Raw genomic sequence first — 19,511 nt, 5'->3', positions numbered from 1 at the left:
ACGGGGACATCTCTCTGGTGGGTTCCCATGACTGGATCCATCTGTAGGAAACACACACACTGACTGAATCCATTGTTTCTATGTGTTTATCAGATGATGGGGGATCTAGGTGGATCCTCCGTACTGCTCTCTCCTTTACAATAAAGTCTCCTCTTACCCGGTGATGTGAGGGGCGGCTGATTGTCCATCATGACGTCCTTGTAGAGATCCTTGTGTCCTTCTAAATACTCCCACTCCTCCATGGAGAAATAGACAGTGACACCCTGACACCTTATAGGAACCTGACACACACAATGATACAGTCACCATCCAGACACATCCCTTGTCTGTTACTGGAGAATGTCCCAGAATTCCCGGCACCGCTCACCTCTCCTGTCAGCAGCTCAGTGATCTCTCTGGTGACTTCTAGAATCTTCTTCTTCTTTCTCTCTTCTATCAGGGAGGGAGGTGGAGGCAATGTGATGTCATATGATCTCCAGACTTCACAGGAGGAAAACTCTACATCTGAACACAAATAGTCACATCAAATGATATTCCCAGAATCCTCCTCACCTCTCCATTCAGGTCTCCATTTTATTAAAGCCCCACTTCAGGCTGAGGTATAATTTCCCCCCCCCACAGGACCCCCACACTACGCAGGGTATAGGCTTGTTGCAGCATTCTGATGTCATTACATACAACGCAGGATCAACAGTCCCACTTTACATGTGAGGATACCAAGGGACCCCACATCCTAAGAGCATCAGAAAAAAGCCAGATGGAGGGACATTGGGGGGAGGAGCTGTGAGGTCAGTGTGATGTCATAGGATTCTCTGACTCCGGATGGAGGGACATTGGGGGAGGAGCTGTGAGGTCAGTGTGATGTCATAGGATTCTCTGACTCCGGATGGAGGGACATTGGGAGGAGGAGCTGTGAGGTCAGTGTGATGTCATAGGATTCTCTGACTCTGGATGGAGGGACATTAGGAGGAGCTGTGAGGTCAGTGTGATGTCATAGGATTCTCTGACTCCGGATGGAGGGACATTGGGAGGAGGAGCTGTGAGGTCAGTGTGATGTCATAGGATTCTCTGACTCTGGATGGAGGGATATTGGGAGTATAGACTGATGAGGTGAGAAGGTGACACATCACCACAATGAGGAGAATGTTCCGGCCCCGGAAGTGGGGGAATGTTCTGCCCCTGAAGGGGTTAATCTGGGTTCCCACACTATATATGTGTGTATCATCATCTGCTGGAGATAAAAGACGTCACAGTGACTATGGAGGAAGAGAACGGACGTGAGTATGGAGGAAGAGGACGGACATGACTATGGAGGAAGAGGACATACATGACTATGGAGGAAGAGAACGGACGTGACTATGGAGGAAGAGGACGGACATGACTATGGAGGAAGAGGACATACATGACTATGGAGGAAGAGGACGGACGTGACTATGGAGGAAGAGGACGGACATGACTATGGAGGAAGAGGACATACATGACTATGGAGGAAGAGAACGGACGTGACTATGGAGGAAGAGGACATACATGACTATGGAGGAAGAGAACGGACGTGACTATGGAGGAAGAGGACGGACATGACTATGGAGGAAGAGGACATACATGACAGGGGGGTTACTGGGTATAAATAGGAAATAACATCTTCTTATCTCCTCTGCTGCATCTTCCAGCAACGTCTCCGATATGCTTCCTGTCTGTACCTGACATCACTTCCTGTCTGTACCTGACATCACTTCCTGCCTGTCTTCCATAGAGACTTCCTGTCTGGGTAGAAGTGAGATCCCCACCTTGTGGAGCTCAGAGGAACTGCAGCCCCAAGAAGCGTCTGGTAGTGTGACCCCGGCCTTGTGCTGGGTGTGTATGGACTGTAGATCCTTATAGAGGGGTCACCTCCACTCCCACCAAGGGGGACAGAAATATATGACTGCTCGGGGGACACATTTTGGCCCCTTTGATTTTGCAGTAAATGTGATTGCATTAGTCCCGTTGATTTTCGTATTTCCATGTAATAAAAGGTGTCACATGATGTCGGGTTCCCCTTTCTCTCCTCCCTGAGTGTGTATTTAGAGGCGGAGCTCCTGCTGGAATTGCGGTCGGAGGCGGAGTCTAGGAGGGAGACTGACAGAACCCGCAGCAGACTTGCAGGAGTGAGCGAGGAGGATCCGGTTCCTTTACCATCGGAGATGAGGAGAGTGTGAAGGATGTTTCTGACTCTGGGAGCTGAAAAGCTGGGAGTCCTATTGGTGTGGTGAGGGGGAAGCACTACTGGGGGGCGCCCTCACCATCCCGTGTACAAGAGGTGGAAGAAGGCGGGGCTACACTACAGCCAACACAGTTTGGAGGGCGGAGCACTTTCACACCTTATGAACTTTTCACTGATTGGTGGATTTTTGGAGTAAAATAAGTGGATTGAAGTAGATGCAAAGTGGAAGCGGTGGACTTGCAGAGAACACTATACTGAGCACACAATATTGTCCGTCTCCATGGATTTGCACAGGATTTGAGATGATTTCCTATAGCAGCAAATCTGATGAGATGAATGAATGTAGCGCCCCCTCCTGGTCAGGTCTAGGATGTGTAGTCAGGTAAAGCATAGCTGTGTTTCTCTGCTCACCAGAGAGGCTGTCAGGTAAATTCAGTCGGTATTCGGCATTACAGAGAGCTGTGATTGATTAGTCAGGTCTGTTCATGCTGCTCTGGTTCTGTTGGAGTTGGTCTGAGTTCTGCCTGCCTTCAGGAAGCTATGAGAGTCTTCCAGAACATGGGAATTGGCTAGACAAATGACCAGCATGAATATGGATACAGTCCTGGCCAATTGCAGGGGAGGGTGGCCCCATTGCATGCTGGGAGTGGTATTTATACTCTGAGATCACATGGGTTCAGTGTCTTTCCTCGGAGAGGATTGCACCAGTCAGGCTGGAGGCAGGCTGCCTCGCCTGGCACTTGCTGTTATGTGGCCTCGGGTGGGTGACCTGAGGGCCTGAAGTTAGAGAGAGTGACCCTGATTCTACAGTAAGCTGACTGAGGGGAGCTGTCTGCCAAAGCTCTGTCTGGTATCACTGGAGAGAGTGGCTTGGAAGATTGGAAGGAGGCAACCATTCTGTCCTTGGACCTGTGAGTGCAAACTCTGAGAGATCTGGGGGACTCTGTGTGCTTGTTACCCCTCTGGTGCTTGATAGTCAGCCTGGGTCTGAGAAAGGGAGCCCTGCCTAGTGTTCTGCAGAGCTTGTCCAAGTATTGCTACTGCTAATGGGACTTCGCTCTCCTACAACTACTTGCTGCTATTTGTTACTGAGAAGTCTGCTATCTACTGTCAGCCGAGACTTCACAAGTGTTCTACTAAGAGATCAGCTAGATGTCCTCAGTGTGAAGAGTTCTGATTCTGGAGGATCCGACTACATTCCCCATCCCTATCCCCAGTTCTACAATAAACTCCAAACACAAAACATCCCCTAGACTGGTCATTGGAGACAACGAGCAGAAGTGTGTGTGTTTGCCTTGCTGTGGGGCAAAGCAAAGGGAAACCAGGGGCAACATTCAGCTCCTTCTGAGGTAGTGCTACATGAAGTTGGTGTAAAGTGGAAGCAGTAGATCTGCAGGGAACTGCATCCTGAGCACAAAGCACTTTGTTGTATATGGATTTGCACATGGTTCAGTATTCTTAATTTACTGGCAAACACCACAAGATCAATGAAGTAGGTGTAAAGTGGAAGCAGTAGATCCGCAGAGAATAATATTTTGAGTAGGGATGGGGTGACGGTTCAAGTCAAACATAAGTTCGAATCGAACATTAGCCGTTTGAGTGTTCACCATTATGCAGGAAGTTTGCCCTTGTGCCCAATGTAAAACATGCTTTGTGATTGGCCAAAGCATTGCACCTGACCACAGGTTAGGTGCAATGCTTTGGCCAATAACAGCTGAGTTCTCAGGAAGAGCCATGATTGGCCCAAGTGCTGGCCGTATTATTGAACCACAACATGCAGAAGAGGTGGTGGAGTGGATGTCAGTCATCCTCATCCTCTGTCATCCAGGCTCATACTATTTTGCCTTCCACCACAGCTGCCAAAGTGTCCTGTTCCTCCGGCTCCTTGTCCACCACAGCTGCTCTTTCCGTAGCCCCACCATCATGCATGGAGGAGTCACCAGAATGATTGGATCATAGTGTCAGTCCCATGCTGCTGGAGGATGTGCAGCAATCTGAATGCTGTGATGTTGGTTCCCAGGATGAGGAAAGGAGTGACGTGAGCCTAGAGAGAGGGGGCGCCAGTGAGGGAAAAGAAATTGTCAGTCCTGTTCCCCCAGCCGCAGCACACTGCCAAGTTGGCTCCATTGATGAGGAGGATGGGGATGATGAGGTCACTGACCATACTTGGGTGCCTGAGAGAACAGAGGAGGACAGTGAGGAGGAGGCAGAACTCCAACAAGGCAGGAGGTCCTCCAGGGACAGGCATAAGGGCAGCCAACCAATGGCATCACACGACAGAGCTCCACAGGTGGGGGGCGCTGCTGACTCCATGCAGACTTCCACAAGTTCTCTGGTGTGGGCTTTCTTCAACACATGTGCAGCATTGCTGTTTGCAGTCTTTGACTGAAGCAGACCAAGCGTGGCCAAAACGCCAGCCACTTGGGCACCACATGATTGACAAGACGTATGATGAGCTGCCATGTAGCCCGCTGGTAACAGCACCTGAAAGACCCAGAAAAAGTGCAGACTTCTCCTTGCTCCTCATCTGGGATCTCTACTGTAAAACGTCAGGTCTTCTCAACAGCCTCCACTGAGAGGAGTGATGGTACAGCAGTGGGTGGCCCATCTGACAGCAGGACACCACCTGTTCATTTCAGCAGGAACATTTCACTACCCCATTTGCTGAACTGTGAAAAAAAGACTGTCCCACCCATCCACATTCTATCCTGGCCAAATTGCTGCCTTACAACTGCTGCCTTTCCATCTGGTGGACTCTTCCCCCTTCCGGGAATTTGCAGAATGTTCTGTATCACAGTGACAGGTTCCGAAAAGACAATTTGTTTCATGCAAGGCCATTCCAGCTCTGTGCCATCATGTGGAAGGTCATGGTTTGGCCTTGTTGGACAAGGAGGTCAGCAGCAAGGTCCACATTACTGACACGTGGTCCAGCAGGCGTGGTCAGGGATGTTACATATCTGTCACGGCACACTGGGTGACTCTGCTAGCAGCTGGGAAGGATGCAGGACAGGGTTCAGTTCTGGAGCTTGTTCCACCACCATGCCTCCAAAAACCTGGTGGTGATTCTGCCACATCTGTCTGCTCCACCCCCTCCCCTTCCTCTTCCTCTATGGCCTCTTCTGCTGAATTGTCCTCTCCACTGGCTTCCGCTCACCCAATGAATCAAATTCAAAATACTAACAACTTACGAAACCATCCACAACTCTGCCCCCAGCTCCATCACCAACCTGGTCTCAAAATACCAACCAAATCGATCTCTTCGGTCCTCTCAAGACCTTCTGCTCTCTGGCTCCCTTTTCACTGCCTTCCATGCTCACCTCCAGGACTTCTCCTGAGCCTCTTCCATCCTATGGTACTCCCTACCCCAATCTGTCTGACTATCTCCTACTTTATCCACCTTTAGAGGATCCCTGAAATCCTTCTCTGTAAAGAAGCCTCTCCTGCTTCCAATGAATACACTGTGTTTTAGTTCCTCCATCGGCCCATTGCCCAGTTATGACCTTTGTATCACTTCACCCTCCCTCTTAGATTGTAAGCTCCCACGAGCCGGCCCCCTGATTCCTCCTGTACCAAATTGTATTGTAGCTGTACTGTCTCCCATCATGTTGTAAAGCGCTGCGCAGATTGTTGTCACTCTATAAATCCTGTATAATAATCCGATGATAATGATTCTGTACTGAAGTGTACCCTGGATACAGCATTGTGCTAATATCAGGATCACAATGTCACCAAACATGGTATGAATGAATCTCATTCTGATACTAGTGAGCTGTGATTGGCCCACAGCTATCACATGGTACCTGGGCCCATCACAGCACCCTCTACTATGTCATGTAGTGGTAGCCAATCACAGATCACTAGTATTCATAGCTGTCATGAATGACACTCTGTATAAAGCATTGCTGACACGGTGATCATCATTGTAAAGAGAATCCCTGATCACCCCTAGAGTAGTACAGTGCTGCTATGGACACTACTCTGAGGGAAAAAAAGTAAAAAAAATTTTAAATGTTTTTATTGGTTTTTTTTGGTTCTGTTTTTTATCGTACTGACACCAGTCAGGTCCCTGATCACCACCACACCAGTCATGTGATGACGCTGTACTGCGCTGGTGAGTTTGTAGAAAAAAACGTGAAAAAATATTTATTTAATTTCTTTATTTTCCCAAAAATTGGGACCAAAACTGCCAACTTCAAAAAAACTAGGATTTATTTTTACCGAAGACATAGCAGAATACATTTTGGCTGAAATTTATAAGGAAACATTTTTTTTCCTTTTGGATGTTTTATAACAGAAAATATTGGGGTTTTTTTCTTAAATGTTCATTTTTTTCATTTATATAATAAAAAATAAAAACCTCAGTGGGCATCAAATAACACCAAAACAAAGCTCTATTTATGTGAAACAAATTCTATATATATATTTAATTTGCACACATTGTTGCATGACTGAGCAATTACCAAGTAGCGTAGTGCCAAATAGCAAAAAATAACGCCTCCCTACTGGGCACTTATACCCCCTTCCTGCCCAGGCCAATTTTCAGCTTTCAGCGCTGTTGCACTTTGAATGACAATTGCGCTGTCATGCAACACTGTACCCATATGACATTGTTATCATTTTTTGAGACAGATAGAGATTTCTTTTGGTGGTATTTAATTACTGCTGGGTGTTTTATTTTTTGCGATATAAACAAAAAAAGAGCAAAACATTTGAAAAAAGTTTTCTTTGTTTCTATTATAAAATTTTATAAACAGGTAAGTTTTCTCCTCCACTGATGTGCGTTGATGAGGCTGCACTGATAGGCGGCACTGATATGCAACAACGATGGGCACTGATAGGCGGCACTGACTGATGGGTACTGATGGGTGGTACTACTGGGCAGCACTGATGGGTGGCTCTGCTGGGCACAGGTGGGTGGCACTACTAGGCACAGGTGGGTGGCACTGCTGGGCACAGCTGGTAGGCACTACTGATGATCGGTGCCGATCCATCCTCTGACAGTTGCCAGTTATTGCCAGTACTTTCCTCATGCTGTGACAGTGTGAGGAAAGTGCAGCCAATAACCGGCAACTGCATTTCCCGGTGATCTGCTGTCATTGGACACAGCTGATCACGTGCTAAAAGGCCGCTGTGATTGGCTTTTTACCACATCACATGATCAGCTGTGTCCGTAGGACGCAGAGATCACCGGGTGCACGCCCCAAGGGTGCGTCTCTGTGAGGACATCATATGTTGCCCTCCCAGGACTGGACAACCATGCTGTAGCCGTCATTCAGTTATACGCAGTTGACAAGCGGTTAAAGTGGATCTGCACTTCATCTGAACACCACAAACCAAAAATACTATTTAATTCATTGGTAATATTCAAAGCAAACTCCCCCATCCATCCATCCATCCATCCATCCGTGTCTTCAGGATTTATTTTGCTGAGAAATCATTTTGAAAAACATCCCCCCAGCATTTCTGTCAGTAGCCATCTTGAGTAAGGGCAGATGATTCCTGTAGCATTTACTTCCTGGAATCCATCAGCCCTTAGCTTAGGCATTGGCTGAGCGGAGAACCCTCCCTCCCCTTCCGAAGACTGTTGGGGTGTATGACATCATTTTCCTAGGCAGGAAACCAGGAAGTGAGTAACAATATGTAAAAAAAAAACATTCAAAACAAGTAAATACAATCTACTTTCCTATCTATATACCGATGCTAGCAGTGTAAGGACTAGAAATAGTCAATGCTGATTGGGAGAGTGAAGTTCCACCTTAAGAGGTTAAAGTGATTTCCTATAATCGTCAGCTCCATCTAGTGGCCATAATGCTGTATCTTCCCTGAAATACCTCCTGATGTAAAAATAGTGCAATACAATAATATGGCCACTAGATGGAGCCAATGATGATGTGAAATAAAACATGGCCAAAACCCGTCCCAGCTGGGTGAACACGGCTCACATTCCTTCAACTCATTGTTTTATGAACAGAACTCTAAGTGTTTGTGAAATCTCCCACCACAAAATATACTCCGACCCGGTCCCACACTTCATCCATGAGAAGGAAATAAACCACGCTAGGACTCCGTGTACAGACTACGACTCTTCCTCTCCGGGGCAAACATGGAACACATGACCCTACACATACGTGATCCCACTGCCGCCATCTTGGATTCTGGAAAGCGAGTTGTTTATATGATAGCTTGATTGTCATCTTTTCATTTTAAGTCCATTTACCACATTAACCCCTCCCCCTCCAGAGGATTTACCCCCCCCCCTTCCTGACCAGGCCATTTACCACATTAACCCCTCCAGAGGATTAACCCCCCCCCCCTTCCTGACCAGGCCATTTACCACATTAACCCCTCCAGAGGATTAACCCCCCCCCTTCCTGACCAGGTCATTTACCACATCAACCCCTCCCCTTCCAGATGATTTACCCCCCTTCCTGACCATGCCATTTACCATATTAACCCCTCCCCCTTCTGAGGATGTACCCCCCTTTCCTGACCAGGCCATTTACCATATTAACCCCTTCTGAGGATGTACCCCCCTTTCCTGACCAGGCCATTTACCATATTAACCCCTCCCCCTTCTGAGGATGTACCCCTTTTTTCTGACGAGGTCATTTACCATATTAACCCCTCCCCCTTCTGAGGATGTACCCCCCTTCCTGACCAAGCCATTTACCACATTAACCCCTCCACCTTCTGAGGATTTACCCCATCACGGTATAGGGGCCCCGGCCAATTATTAATTCCTGATTAATGATCCTGAGTGTCACGAGACAATTGAGAAAAAAAAATATTTTGGACTTTTTACTATTAAACAATAAAAAAACAAATTTCATCATAAATTTCAGTCAAAATGTATTAATTGGTGTTTGATGACACCATGGAGAGTGTCTTTTCTACTATATCACAGTCTATCTGCACAGCGATCTGATGGGACGAAGCACTGCCATCGTCTGAGATGGGGGTTGGAGGAAAGCTGGAGATCTTGGATTGATAGACAAGTGCTGGGTGATCCCTCTGAATTGGGGGTCATAGGATTCTGGGAAGCCCCCCAGTGTTGTACCCTGATGTGCTGTGTGCTTCATCATGAAGAAGTGTCGTGGCATCCACATCTGTCATTTCCCTCATCAGAGAACCACACAATTCATTGTTTTTGGCTTCACACTTGCTTTATTTTTTCAATTTGTGGTGAAACATAAGAGATTGATAGATTTCCATCGTACTATTGTATTGTGACCACTTCATCCATGTCTCTGGGGGCCTCTGATCTCCTGGTCTACTGCTTCTTCCACCACTTCATCCATGTCTCTGGGGGCCTCTGATCTCCTGGTCTACTGCTTCTTCCACCACTTCATCCATGTCTCTGGGGGCCTCTAATCTCCTGCTTCTTCCACCACTTCATCCATGTCTCTGGAGGCCTCTGATCTCCTGCTTCTTTCACCACTTCATCCATGTCTCTGGGGACCTCTGATCTCCTGGTCTACTGCTTCTTCCACCACTTCATCCATGTCTCTGGGGGCCTCTGATCTCCTGGTCTACTGCTTCTTCCACCACTTCATCCATGTCTCTGGGGGCCTCTAATCTCCTGCTTCTTCCACCACTTCATCCATGTCTCTGGAGGCCTCTGATCTCCTGCTTCTTTCACCACTTCATCCATGTCTCTGGAGACCTCTGATCTCCTGCTTCTTTCACCACTTCATCCATGTCTCTGATCTCCTGGTCTACTGCTTCTTCCACCACTTCATCCATGTCTCTGGGGGCCTCTGATCTCCTGGTCTACTGCTTCTTCCACAACTTCATCCATGTCTCTGGAGACCTATGATCTCCTGCTTCTTCCACCACTTCATCTATGTCTCTGGGGACCTTTGATCTCCTGGTCTACTGCTTCTTCCACCACTTTATCCATGTCTCTGGGGGCCTCTGATCTTCTGGTCTACTGCTTCTTCCACCACTTCATCCATTTCTCTGGGGACCTATGATCTCCTGCTTCTTCTACATCTCTAGGGGCCTCTGATCTCCTGGTCTAATGTACCTTCCATGATGAAGATCAGCCATGGAGTATATCTGAGGTGTATATCAGGGTGTGCTTCTTCCCCACATGAAAACTGGGATGTCCAGCAACATTTCCCACACTCAAGGCACTAATACACCTCCAGGGTTGTGTGGGACCTCTGATGTACAGGAAGATAGGACTTCAGTGAGGTACATTTCCCTCACTCAGGACAGGAAAGTGGCTTCTCCCTGTGTAAAATCTCTGATGTCTGGAAAGATGGGACTTCTGCGAAAAACATTTCCCACATTCAGGGCAGGAATATGGCTTCTCCCCGTGTGAGACCTCTGATGTATGTAAAGATTGGACTTATCTGAAAAACATTTCCCGCACTCAGAACAGGAAAGTGGCTTGTCCCCTGTGTGAGATCTCTGATGTGTGTTAAGATGGGACTTAACTGAAAAACATTTCCCGCACTCAGGACAGGAATACGGCTTCTCCCCTGTGTGAGATCTCTGATGTATGTAAAGATGTGACTTCTGTGGAAAAAAATTCCCCACACTCAGAACAGGAATACAACTTCTCCCCCGTGTGAGATCTCTGATGTATGTACAGTTCAGACTTCTGTGAAAAACATTTCCCGCACCCAGGACAGGGATATGGAATCTCCCCCGTGTGAGACCTCTGATGTCTGGAAAGATGATACTTATCTGAAAAACATTTCCCGCACTCAGGACAGGAATACGGCTTCTCCCCCGTGTGAGATCTCTGATGTCTGTAAAGATGGGACGTCTGGGAAAAACATTTCCCACACTCGAGACAGGAATATGGCTTGTCCCCTGTGTGAGATCTGTGATGTGTGAAAAGACTGGACTTCACTGAAAAACATTTCCCACACTTAGTACAGGAATACGGCTTGTTCCCCGTGTGAGATCTCTGATGTGTGAAAAGACTGGACTTCACTGAAAAACATTTCCCACACTCAGAACAGGAATATGGCTTTTCCCCCGTATGAGATCTCTGATGTTTGTAAAGATTGGACTTGTCTGAAAAACATTTCCCGCACTCAGGACAGGAATAAGGCTTCTCCCCCGTGTGAGATCTTTCATGCACATTAAGACCAGATTTAGATTGCAATCTCTTCCCACACTCAATGCAGGAGAAGCTATTCCCTGTTGGAAGGCCGGCCCGGTCCCGCACAGTCTGAGGTTCCGCAGGATATGAGGAATCCGATGGTCCATCTACACTGGGTGGTGCCGGATGGACATTGGAGGGAGCCGGGTTTTCTCCTGGACTATACTGTGTGATGTCCTCATCTTCTACTTTCCAGGCTGGAGACAAAGTGAGACAATCCTCGGAGGTTTTCCTCATCTCCCGGCCATGGACTAAAATACAAAGACAAAGAGGATTACTAGACAGGAGCTGATTGGATCCCCCAAACCAGGACTCCGCCCACATCAGGCAGCTTGGTCTCTGAGGAGCTTACAATTCCACCCTCAAGGGAACTAGGAAATGGCTCCTCTGATCTCCTACCAGGTCATTTCTTTATTCATAGACCTTAGTCAGAGAGTGAGGAAACAACCAGAACTGTCTTTTATAGGAGGGACAGTGATGAGGGGATTATAGGACGAGGGTCCCCACCCCCTCTATCACTCATCGCCATCTTCCCAACACAAGAAGTACTGCACTTCCTTATTTAGTCCATGATTTAGTCATGAAGAACAGCGGGGCTGAGCCCCACCAGAGGTCAGAGAGTGAGGATGGGGGGAGAACAACCAAGATGAAGACTGGACTGATCCTGAAGACCACCATCATTGGGGTATTGACTCCTCCCTCATTATCACTTTCTGTTTAAGGGCCCAAAGTTGGAGGATGTTATCACATTATTATCACCATGTAAAAGTCTGTGCTCCAATCACATCATCCGATATAAAATGTCCAGCTGGTAGGAAATGGGGGGGAACAATGAGAATCCATATTATGTGTGTATATAGCAGTGGGGGGAGCAGAAATCAGGACTATGGAATGTACAACACAGAGTATATAGTGCAGGGGTCAGGAGTATGTAATGTACAACAGAGTATATAGTGCAGAGGTCAGGAGTATGTAATGTACAACAGAGTATATAGTGCAGGGGTCAGGAGTATGTAATGCACAACATAGAGTACATAGTGCAGGGGTCAGGAGTATGTCATGTACAACAGAGTATATAGTGCAGGGGTCAGGAGTATGTAATGTACAACATAGAGTATATAGTGCAGGGGTCAGGAGTATGTAATGTACAACATATAGTATATAGTGCAGGGGTCAGGAGGATGTAATGTACAACATAGAGTATATAGTGCAGGGGTCAGGAGTATGTAATGTACAACATAGAGTATATAGTGCAGAGGTCAGGAGTATGTAATGTACAACAGAGTATATAGTGCAGGGGTCAGGAGTATGTAATGTACAACATAGAGTATATAGTGCAGGGGTCAGGAGTATGTAAAGTACAACATAGAGTATATAGTGCAGGGGTCAGGAGTATGTAATGTACAACATAGAGTATATAGTGCAGGGGTCAGGAGTATGTAATGTACAACATAGAGTACATAGTGCAGGGGTCAGGAGTATGTCATGTACAACAGAGTATATAGTGCAGGGGTCAGGAGTATGTAATGTACAACATAGAGTATATAGTGCAGGGGTCAGGAGTATGTAATGTACAAGATAGAGTATATAGTGCAGAGGTCAGGAGTATGTAATGTACAACATAGTATATATAGTGCAGGGGTCAGGAGTATGTAATGTACAAGATAGAGTATATAGTGCAGAGGTCAGGAGTATGTAATGTACAACATAGAGTATATAGTGCAGGGGTCAGGAGTATGTAATGTACAACATAGAGTATATAGTGCAGGGGTCAGGAGTATGTAATGTACAACATAGAGTATATAGTGCAGGGGTCAGGAGTATGTAATGTAAAATATAAATTATACAGTGTAAGGGTCAGGACTCATAATATTGGTATTCAGTAATCATTGGAAGATTAAATGTTTACTGTAGACAAGTTGCAGAGATCCCACACCGCTGCCTCCCATCTCCTGAGACTGCACTCAGTGACTTGGGTCTGAGACACTACAGACATATCCCTCCACCCGGCACAGCCAGCAGATAACAGAGCAAGGAACCCTGGGAGAAATGTTCTGTCAGAGATCTTGCTAGAACCAGATATGGGGCCGGAGACCCAAAGTACATGTCCCAGGTGCCTAGGTTAATGCTAATGGTGAAAACTTAACATTTTGCAGCCAGCTGAACCCCAGAATCTCCAAAAATCCAGTCTAGTTACATAAATTGTGTCTTACAGGCTGATATCACCCAGTCCCCGCCCTACTCTGGACCAATCAGTGAGCAGTATGGGTGGAGGAATGGATTTAGTGTTCATGACCCACCTGTGCTGATCTCTGTAGGAGTGTCCTCCTCTATAAATGTCCCCGTTATTCCATCCTCCTCCATAGACTGCTGATCATCCCTCACATACGCCTCTTCTTCTTCTGCTTTCACCTCAAATTCTATATCGATTGGATCTCCACTCTAAATCAAGGAAATGAGAGAAAATATCATCTGTAAAATGTAAGATTTATGATTGTGACATCACATATAAAATCCACACATTGTCTCCACAAGTCCATGTTCTAGATGCTCCATCCCACCAACCTTGTAATAGTGAGGGATGGTGTGACCTTGCTGTGTGGAATCCCGGGAATACAGAGGACGGGGACATCTCTCTGGTGGGTTCCTGTAGCTGGATGACTCCACCATGGTGTCCTGGTACAGATCTTTGTGTTCTTTTAGAAGCTCTGACTCCTCCATCCCCCCATCCTCATCCTCCTCCTCTTTTATCTCTTCTTTAACCTCAACTTTAGGATCTCTCAGGTTTCCACTCTGAATATAGAATAAAAATGACATCAATGGTAACAATGCAGATAATGTACAGATCCTAATGATACTATCAGTGATTGGATAATATCCCAGAATTCCCGGCACCGCTCACCTCTCCTGTCAGCAGCTCCATCATCTTCTTGGTGACTTCTAGAATCTTCTCCATGTTGTGTCTCTCAGGGTTTAGGGAGTCACATGGAGGCACTGTGATGGTCATATGATCACCTGACTTCAGAAGACGAAATCTCTATTGAGAAACCAATAGCAATATCATGTTAGACTCCCAGAATCCTCCTCACCTCTCCGGTCAGGTCTGTGTTTTATTAATAGAGATAAGAGTGATGTCATGTGACCTCCCAGAATCCTCCTCACCTCTCCGGTCAGGTCTGTGTTTTATTAATAGAGATGAGAGTGATGTCATGTGACCTCCCAGAATCCTCCTCACCTCTCCGGTCAGGTCTGTGATTTATTAATAGATATGAGTGATGTCATGTGACCTCCCAGAATCCTCCTCACCTCTCCGGTCAGGTCTGTGTTTTATTAATAGAGATGAGAGTGATGTCATGTGACCTCCCAGAATCCTCCTCACCTCTCCGGTCAGGTCTGTGATTTATTAATAGATATGAGTGATGTCATGTGACCTCCCAGAATCCTCCTCACCTCTCCGGTCAGGTCTGTGTTTTATTAATAGAGATAAGAGTGATGTCATGTGACCTCCCAGAATCCTCCTCACCTCTCCGGTCAGGTCTGTGTTTTATTAATAGAGATAAGAGTGATGTCATGTGACCTCCCAGAATCCTCCTCACCTCTCCGGTCAGGTCTGTGTTTTATTAATAGAGATAAGAGTGATGTCATGTGACCTCCCAGAATCCTCCTCACCTCTCCGGTCAGCAGGTAGATGATCTCCAGGGTGAGGTTTAGTATCTTCTCAGTCATGTGACTCCGGTCCCCCTCCATCCTCATTGGTGCCATCATGTGATCTATACAGGTCTCCTTGTAGACGGATAACTTTGGGAAATGAAAGTAAGAATGATTTGGATGGTATTGGTCACACAATAATAGGATGTGGATGTGAGGGGGGAATAGGAGGGTTGCTGGACATTGAAGAACTACTCCCCCCATGGGAAGACATTTTGTTTGGACTGTTTAGTGTTTACTACAATTTTGAGGTCCGGGGCCCCTTTTCTCTGTTGGGTTTCTTTGGTCTCTGAACTGGTTTTGATGAGTTTTAGATCTGCAGACAAGGAATGATAAATCTGATCCTTCCTATGACTAGTTTGCTCTGAGGCAGTGCTGTGAGGTCAATGTCGGCTCATCATGCAGGGATGGTCACTTTACATCACCCGACGCCCGGGACATGTAGTTCTGGGGGCCGGGCAAGTATTGTGTTTAATCTTTATCCCTGCTGAGGGCAAGCCGCAGGGCTCTCCTTTCAGGTGCCAGCCTCTGCCACCCCATGTGTGTGAACCTCTCCTGTACCTACTATGCTTCCCCGGCTCTGCTTGCCCATCTGTGGGCCCGGGTCAGCGGGTGTCGGAGGGTAGAGGGGATGGAGGAGAGCGGACATGTTCACTCCCTTCTTGTCCTGACCCAGAAGTGACGTTATGACAGATTTCCCGACCATCGAGGCCGGCAAAGAATGTAATGCGGTGCGATGTGCACTACATTACATCCAATGCAGTACAGGGGAGACATTGGGGGTCTTTTAGACCCTGGATGTCTCAATAAAGAGAACCTGTCATGAAAAGTCATCACATAGAGGACTTTGTCCCCTTAAGTAAAAATGTTTTTTTTTTTAATTGTAAACAATTAAAGTTACACCCAAGTATATAACTCTTCCCTTTAAAAAATTTTAAGGCCTCCCACCCCCACATATATGTACGCCCAAACGTAAGAGCACACGCTGGAGCGCCTACACGTGATAACATTGATTGTGATACACGTTACATATCGCCGGTCACACCAGAATGAGAGGATAATTCTAGGAGCAGACCTCCTCCGTACTCTATACTGATGACCTAGAAGGGGCTATAAATGTGTCCCCTATAGATAATACCGGGGACTAAAGGTTGTCACCATTTCAGCACACACAACTTAAGGTTTGACATGTTGGATATCTATTTACTCGCTGCAACCTCGGCTTTTATATTTTTACACATAAATGGGTCATTTATTGCTTTTTTTGTGCCCTGAAATTAACTTAAGTGTATTTTTTACAGAAATTTGGCATTTCCTAGACTTTGTGATAATATTTTGTGATATAAAAAAATAGAACTGCCGCTATTTTATTCTCTAAAGTCTCTACTTTCAGAAAATCGATATTTTGGGGGTTTTGTGTCATCTTTAGGGCTAAAATTATTTTTTAAATGTGCAAAAAATGCAAAAATGGCTCTGGGAGTGAAAGGGAGAAAGGATAAGCAGGACACTCCCCTTTCCCAAGGAGCAGCCAATCAGTTCTCATTACACTGCAAGGTGTCTCCCCTCCCTGCTAGTCCCCGGGTGCAGTGCTGGAGACAGGCGGGGGAGGGGAGGAGGAGATAAACAGCGCAATGTTACACATATTAAATGTTTTAGTCGCTATAAAACCTCTTTCATTTTTGAAACCCCCGGACATTCCTAAAAGCACCTCAGATTTATATACATTTTTTGTTTAAAAGGAATGTTTTCTTCCTCCTTCCCAGCAATGTAAGGGGCTCTATGCTCCATACTCCTGACCCCGGCACTCCATCATTGTGTTGGCTGCATAGTGTAATGATTGCCCATTGGCTGCCTGTGTAGTGTCATCATTGCCCTTTGTAGGCCATGTATGGTCAGGATGGTCCTTGTCTTGTCTATTTATTGTCAGTGCTGTTTGTTTAGAGGACCATATTACTAGAATTTATCTCCACAATGAGGAGAATGTTCCGGCCCCGGAAGTGGGGGAATGTTCTGCCCCTGAAGGGGTTCATCTGGGTTCCCACACTATATATGTGTGTATCATCATCTGCTGGAGATAAAAGACGTCACAGTGACTATGGAGGAAGAGGACGGACATGACTATGGAGGAAGAGGACGGACGTGACTATGGAGGAAGAGGACGGACGTGACTATGGAGGAAGAGGACGGACGTGACTATGGAGGAAGAGAACGGACGTGACCGTGGAGGAAGAGGGCAGACGTGACTATGGAGGAAGAGGACGGACGTGACTATGGAGTAAGAGGACGGACGTGACCATGGAGGAAGAGGCCGGACGTGACTGTGGAGGAAGAGGACGGACATGACTATGGAGGAAGAGGACGGACGTGACTATGGAGGAAGAGGACGGACGTGACTATGGAGGAAGAGGACGGACGTGACTATGGAGGAAGAGGACAGATGTGACTATGGAGGAAGAGGACGGACGTGACTATGGAGGAAGAGGACGGACGTGACAATGGAGGAAGAAGACGGACGTGACTATGGAGGAAGAGGACGGACGTGACTATGGAGGAAGAGGACGGACGTGACTATGGAGGAAGAGGACAGACGTGACTATGGAGGAAGAGGACGGACGTGACTATGAAGAGGACGGACGTGACTATGGAGGAAGAGGACAGACGTGACTATGGGGGAAGAGGACGGACGTGACTAAGGAGGAAGAGGACAGACGTGACTATGGAGGAAGAGGACAGATGTGACTATGGAGGAAGAGGACGGACGTGACTATGGAGGAAGAGGACGGACGTGACTATGGAGGAAGAGGACGGACGTGACTATGGAGGAAGAGGACGGACGTGACTAAGGAGGAAGAGGACGGACGTGACTATGGAGGAAGAGGACGGACGTGACTATGGAGGAAGAGGACAGACGTGACTATGGAGGAAGAGGACGGATGTGACTATGGAGGAAGAGGACGGACGTGACTATGGAGGAAGAGGACGGACCTGACTATGGAGGAAGAGGACGGACGTGACAATGGAGGAAGAAGACGGACGTGACTATGGAGGAAGAGGACGGACGTGACTATGGAGGAAGAGGACGGACGTGACTATGGAGGAAGAGGACAGACGTGACTATGGAGGAAGAGGACGGACGTGACTATGAAGAGGACGGACGTGACTATGGAGGAAGAGGACAGACGTGACTATGGGGGAAGAGGACGGACGTGACTAAGGAGGAAGAGGACAGACGTGACTATGGAGGAAGAGGACAGATGTGACTATGGAGGAAGAGGACGGACGTGACTATGGAGGAAGAGGACGGACGTGACTATGGAGGAAGAGGACGGACGTGACTATGGAGGAAGAGGACGGACGTGACTAAGGAGGAAGAGGACGGACGTGACTATGGAGGAAGAGGACGGACGTGACTATGGAGGAAGAGGACAGACGTGACTATGGAGGAAGAGGACGGATGTGACTATGGAGGAAGAGGACGGACGTGACTATGGAGGAAGAGGACGGACCTGACTATGGAGGAAGAGGACGGACGTGACTAAGGAGGAAGAGGACGGACGTGACTATGGAGGAAGAGGACGGACGTGACTATGGAGGAAGAGGAGAGACATGACGGGGGTTACTGGGTGTAAATAAAACATAACATCTTATTACCTCCTCTGCTGCCACTTCCACCAATGTCTCCTCTCTGCTTCCTGTCTGTACCTGACATCACTTCCTGTCTGTGTCTGACATCACTTCCTGTCTGTGTCTGACATCACTTCCTGTCTGTATTCCATAGAGACTTCCTGTGTGAGTATAGGTGAGATCCCCACCTTGTGGAGATCAGAGGAACTGCAGCCCCGAGATCCATCCCATAATCCCCCTTCCTGTATAATATGTACCTTACAGGGATACTACGGGAGATGAAACATTACTGAATAAAGGAAGAAGAAATAAATGTAACTCTTATGTAACCAACTGTTCAACAAACATCTCTTATTACATATAGAAAAGTCTTACAAACACAGAACACAAAATACAAATGTATAGCTAATGAGAGCGATCCCGCCAAACCTGATCCTTCTGGGGGGGACAATGCAAAAATATACATCAATCCACTCATAATGACATCATCTTCTGGGAGTGTCTGCACATCCATCCATTTCATACACATTTCATTGTCTCAGCAGATCTCCTGCAGCCTATTAGCTCCCATTTCCCTCTCTATGTCTCAGCAGATCTCCTGCAGCCTATTAGCACCCATTTCCCTCTCTACGTCTCAGCGGATCTCCTGCAGCCTATTAGCTCCCATTTCCCTTTCTACGTCTCAGCGGATCTCCTACAGCCTATTAGCTCCCATTTCCCTCTCTACGTCTCAGCAGATCTCCCGCAGCCTATTAGCTCCCATTTCCCTTTCTATGTCTCGGCGGATCTCCCGCAGCCTATTAGCACCCATTTCCCTCTCTATGTCTCTGCAGATCTCCTGCAGCCTATTAGCTCCCA

General features: G+C 47.1%; 1 protein-coding gene across 1 annotated transcript in view; it reads right to left on the bottom strand.

Annotated features, from left to right (window-relative positions):
* Positions 1–19,511, bottom strand: part of LOC149462507 (uncharacterized) — an 80,312-nt gene that overhangs the window by 38,190 nt on the left and 22,611 nt on the right. The window contains 2 exon segments of the mRNA XM_089676840.1: positions 10,533–10,729; positions 10,731–11,567. Coding sequence (XP_089532966.1) covers positions 10,533–10,729; positions 10,731–11,567 — 1,034 coding nt within the window.

Source organism: Staurois parvus, unplaced genomic scaffold, assembly GCF_062004578.1.
Source record: "Staurois parvus isolate SC_StPar_1 unplaced genomic scaffold, SC_StPar_1.0 ptg000174l, whole genome shotgun sequence".
NCBI classification, from domain to species: Eukaryota; Metazoa; Chordata; class Amphibia; order Anura; family Ranidae; genus Staurois; species Staurois parvus.
This window is presented reverse-complemented; position numbering and strand designations above follow the sequence as displayed.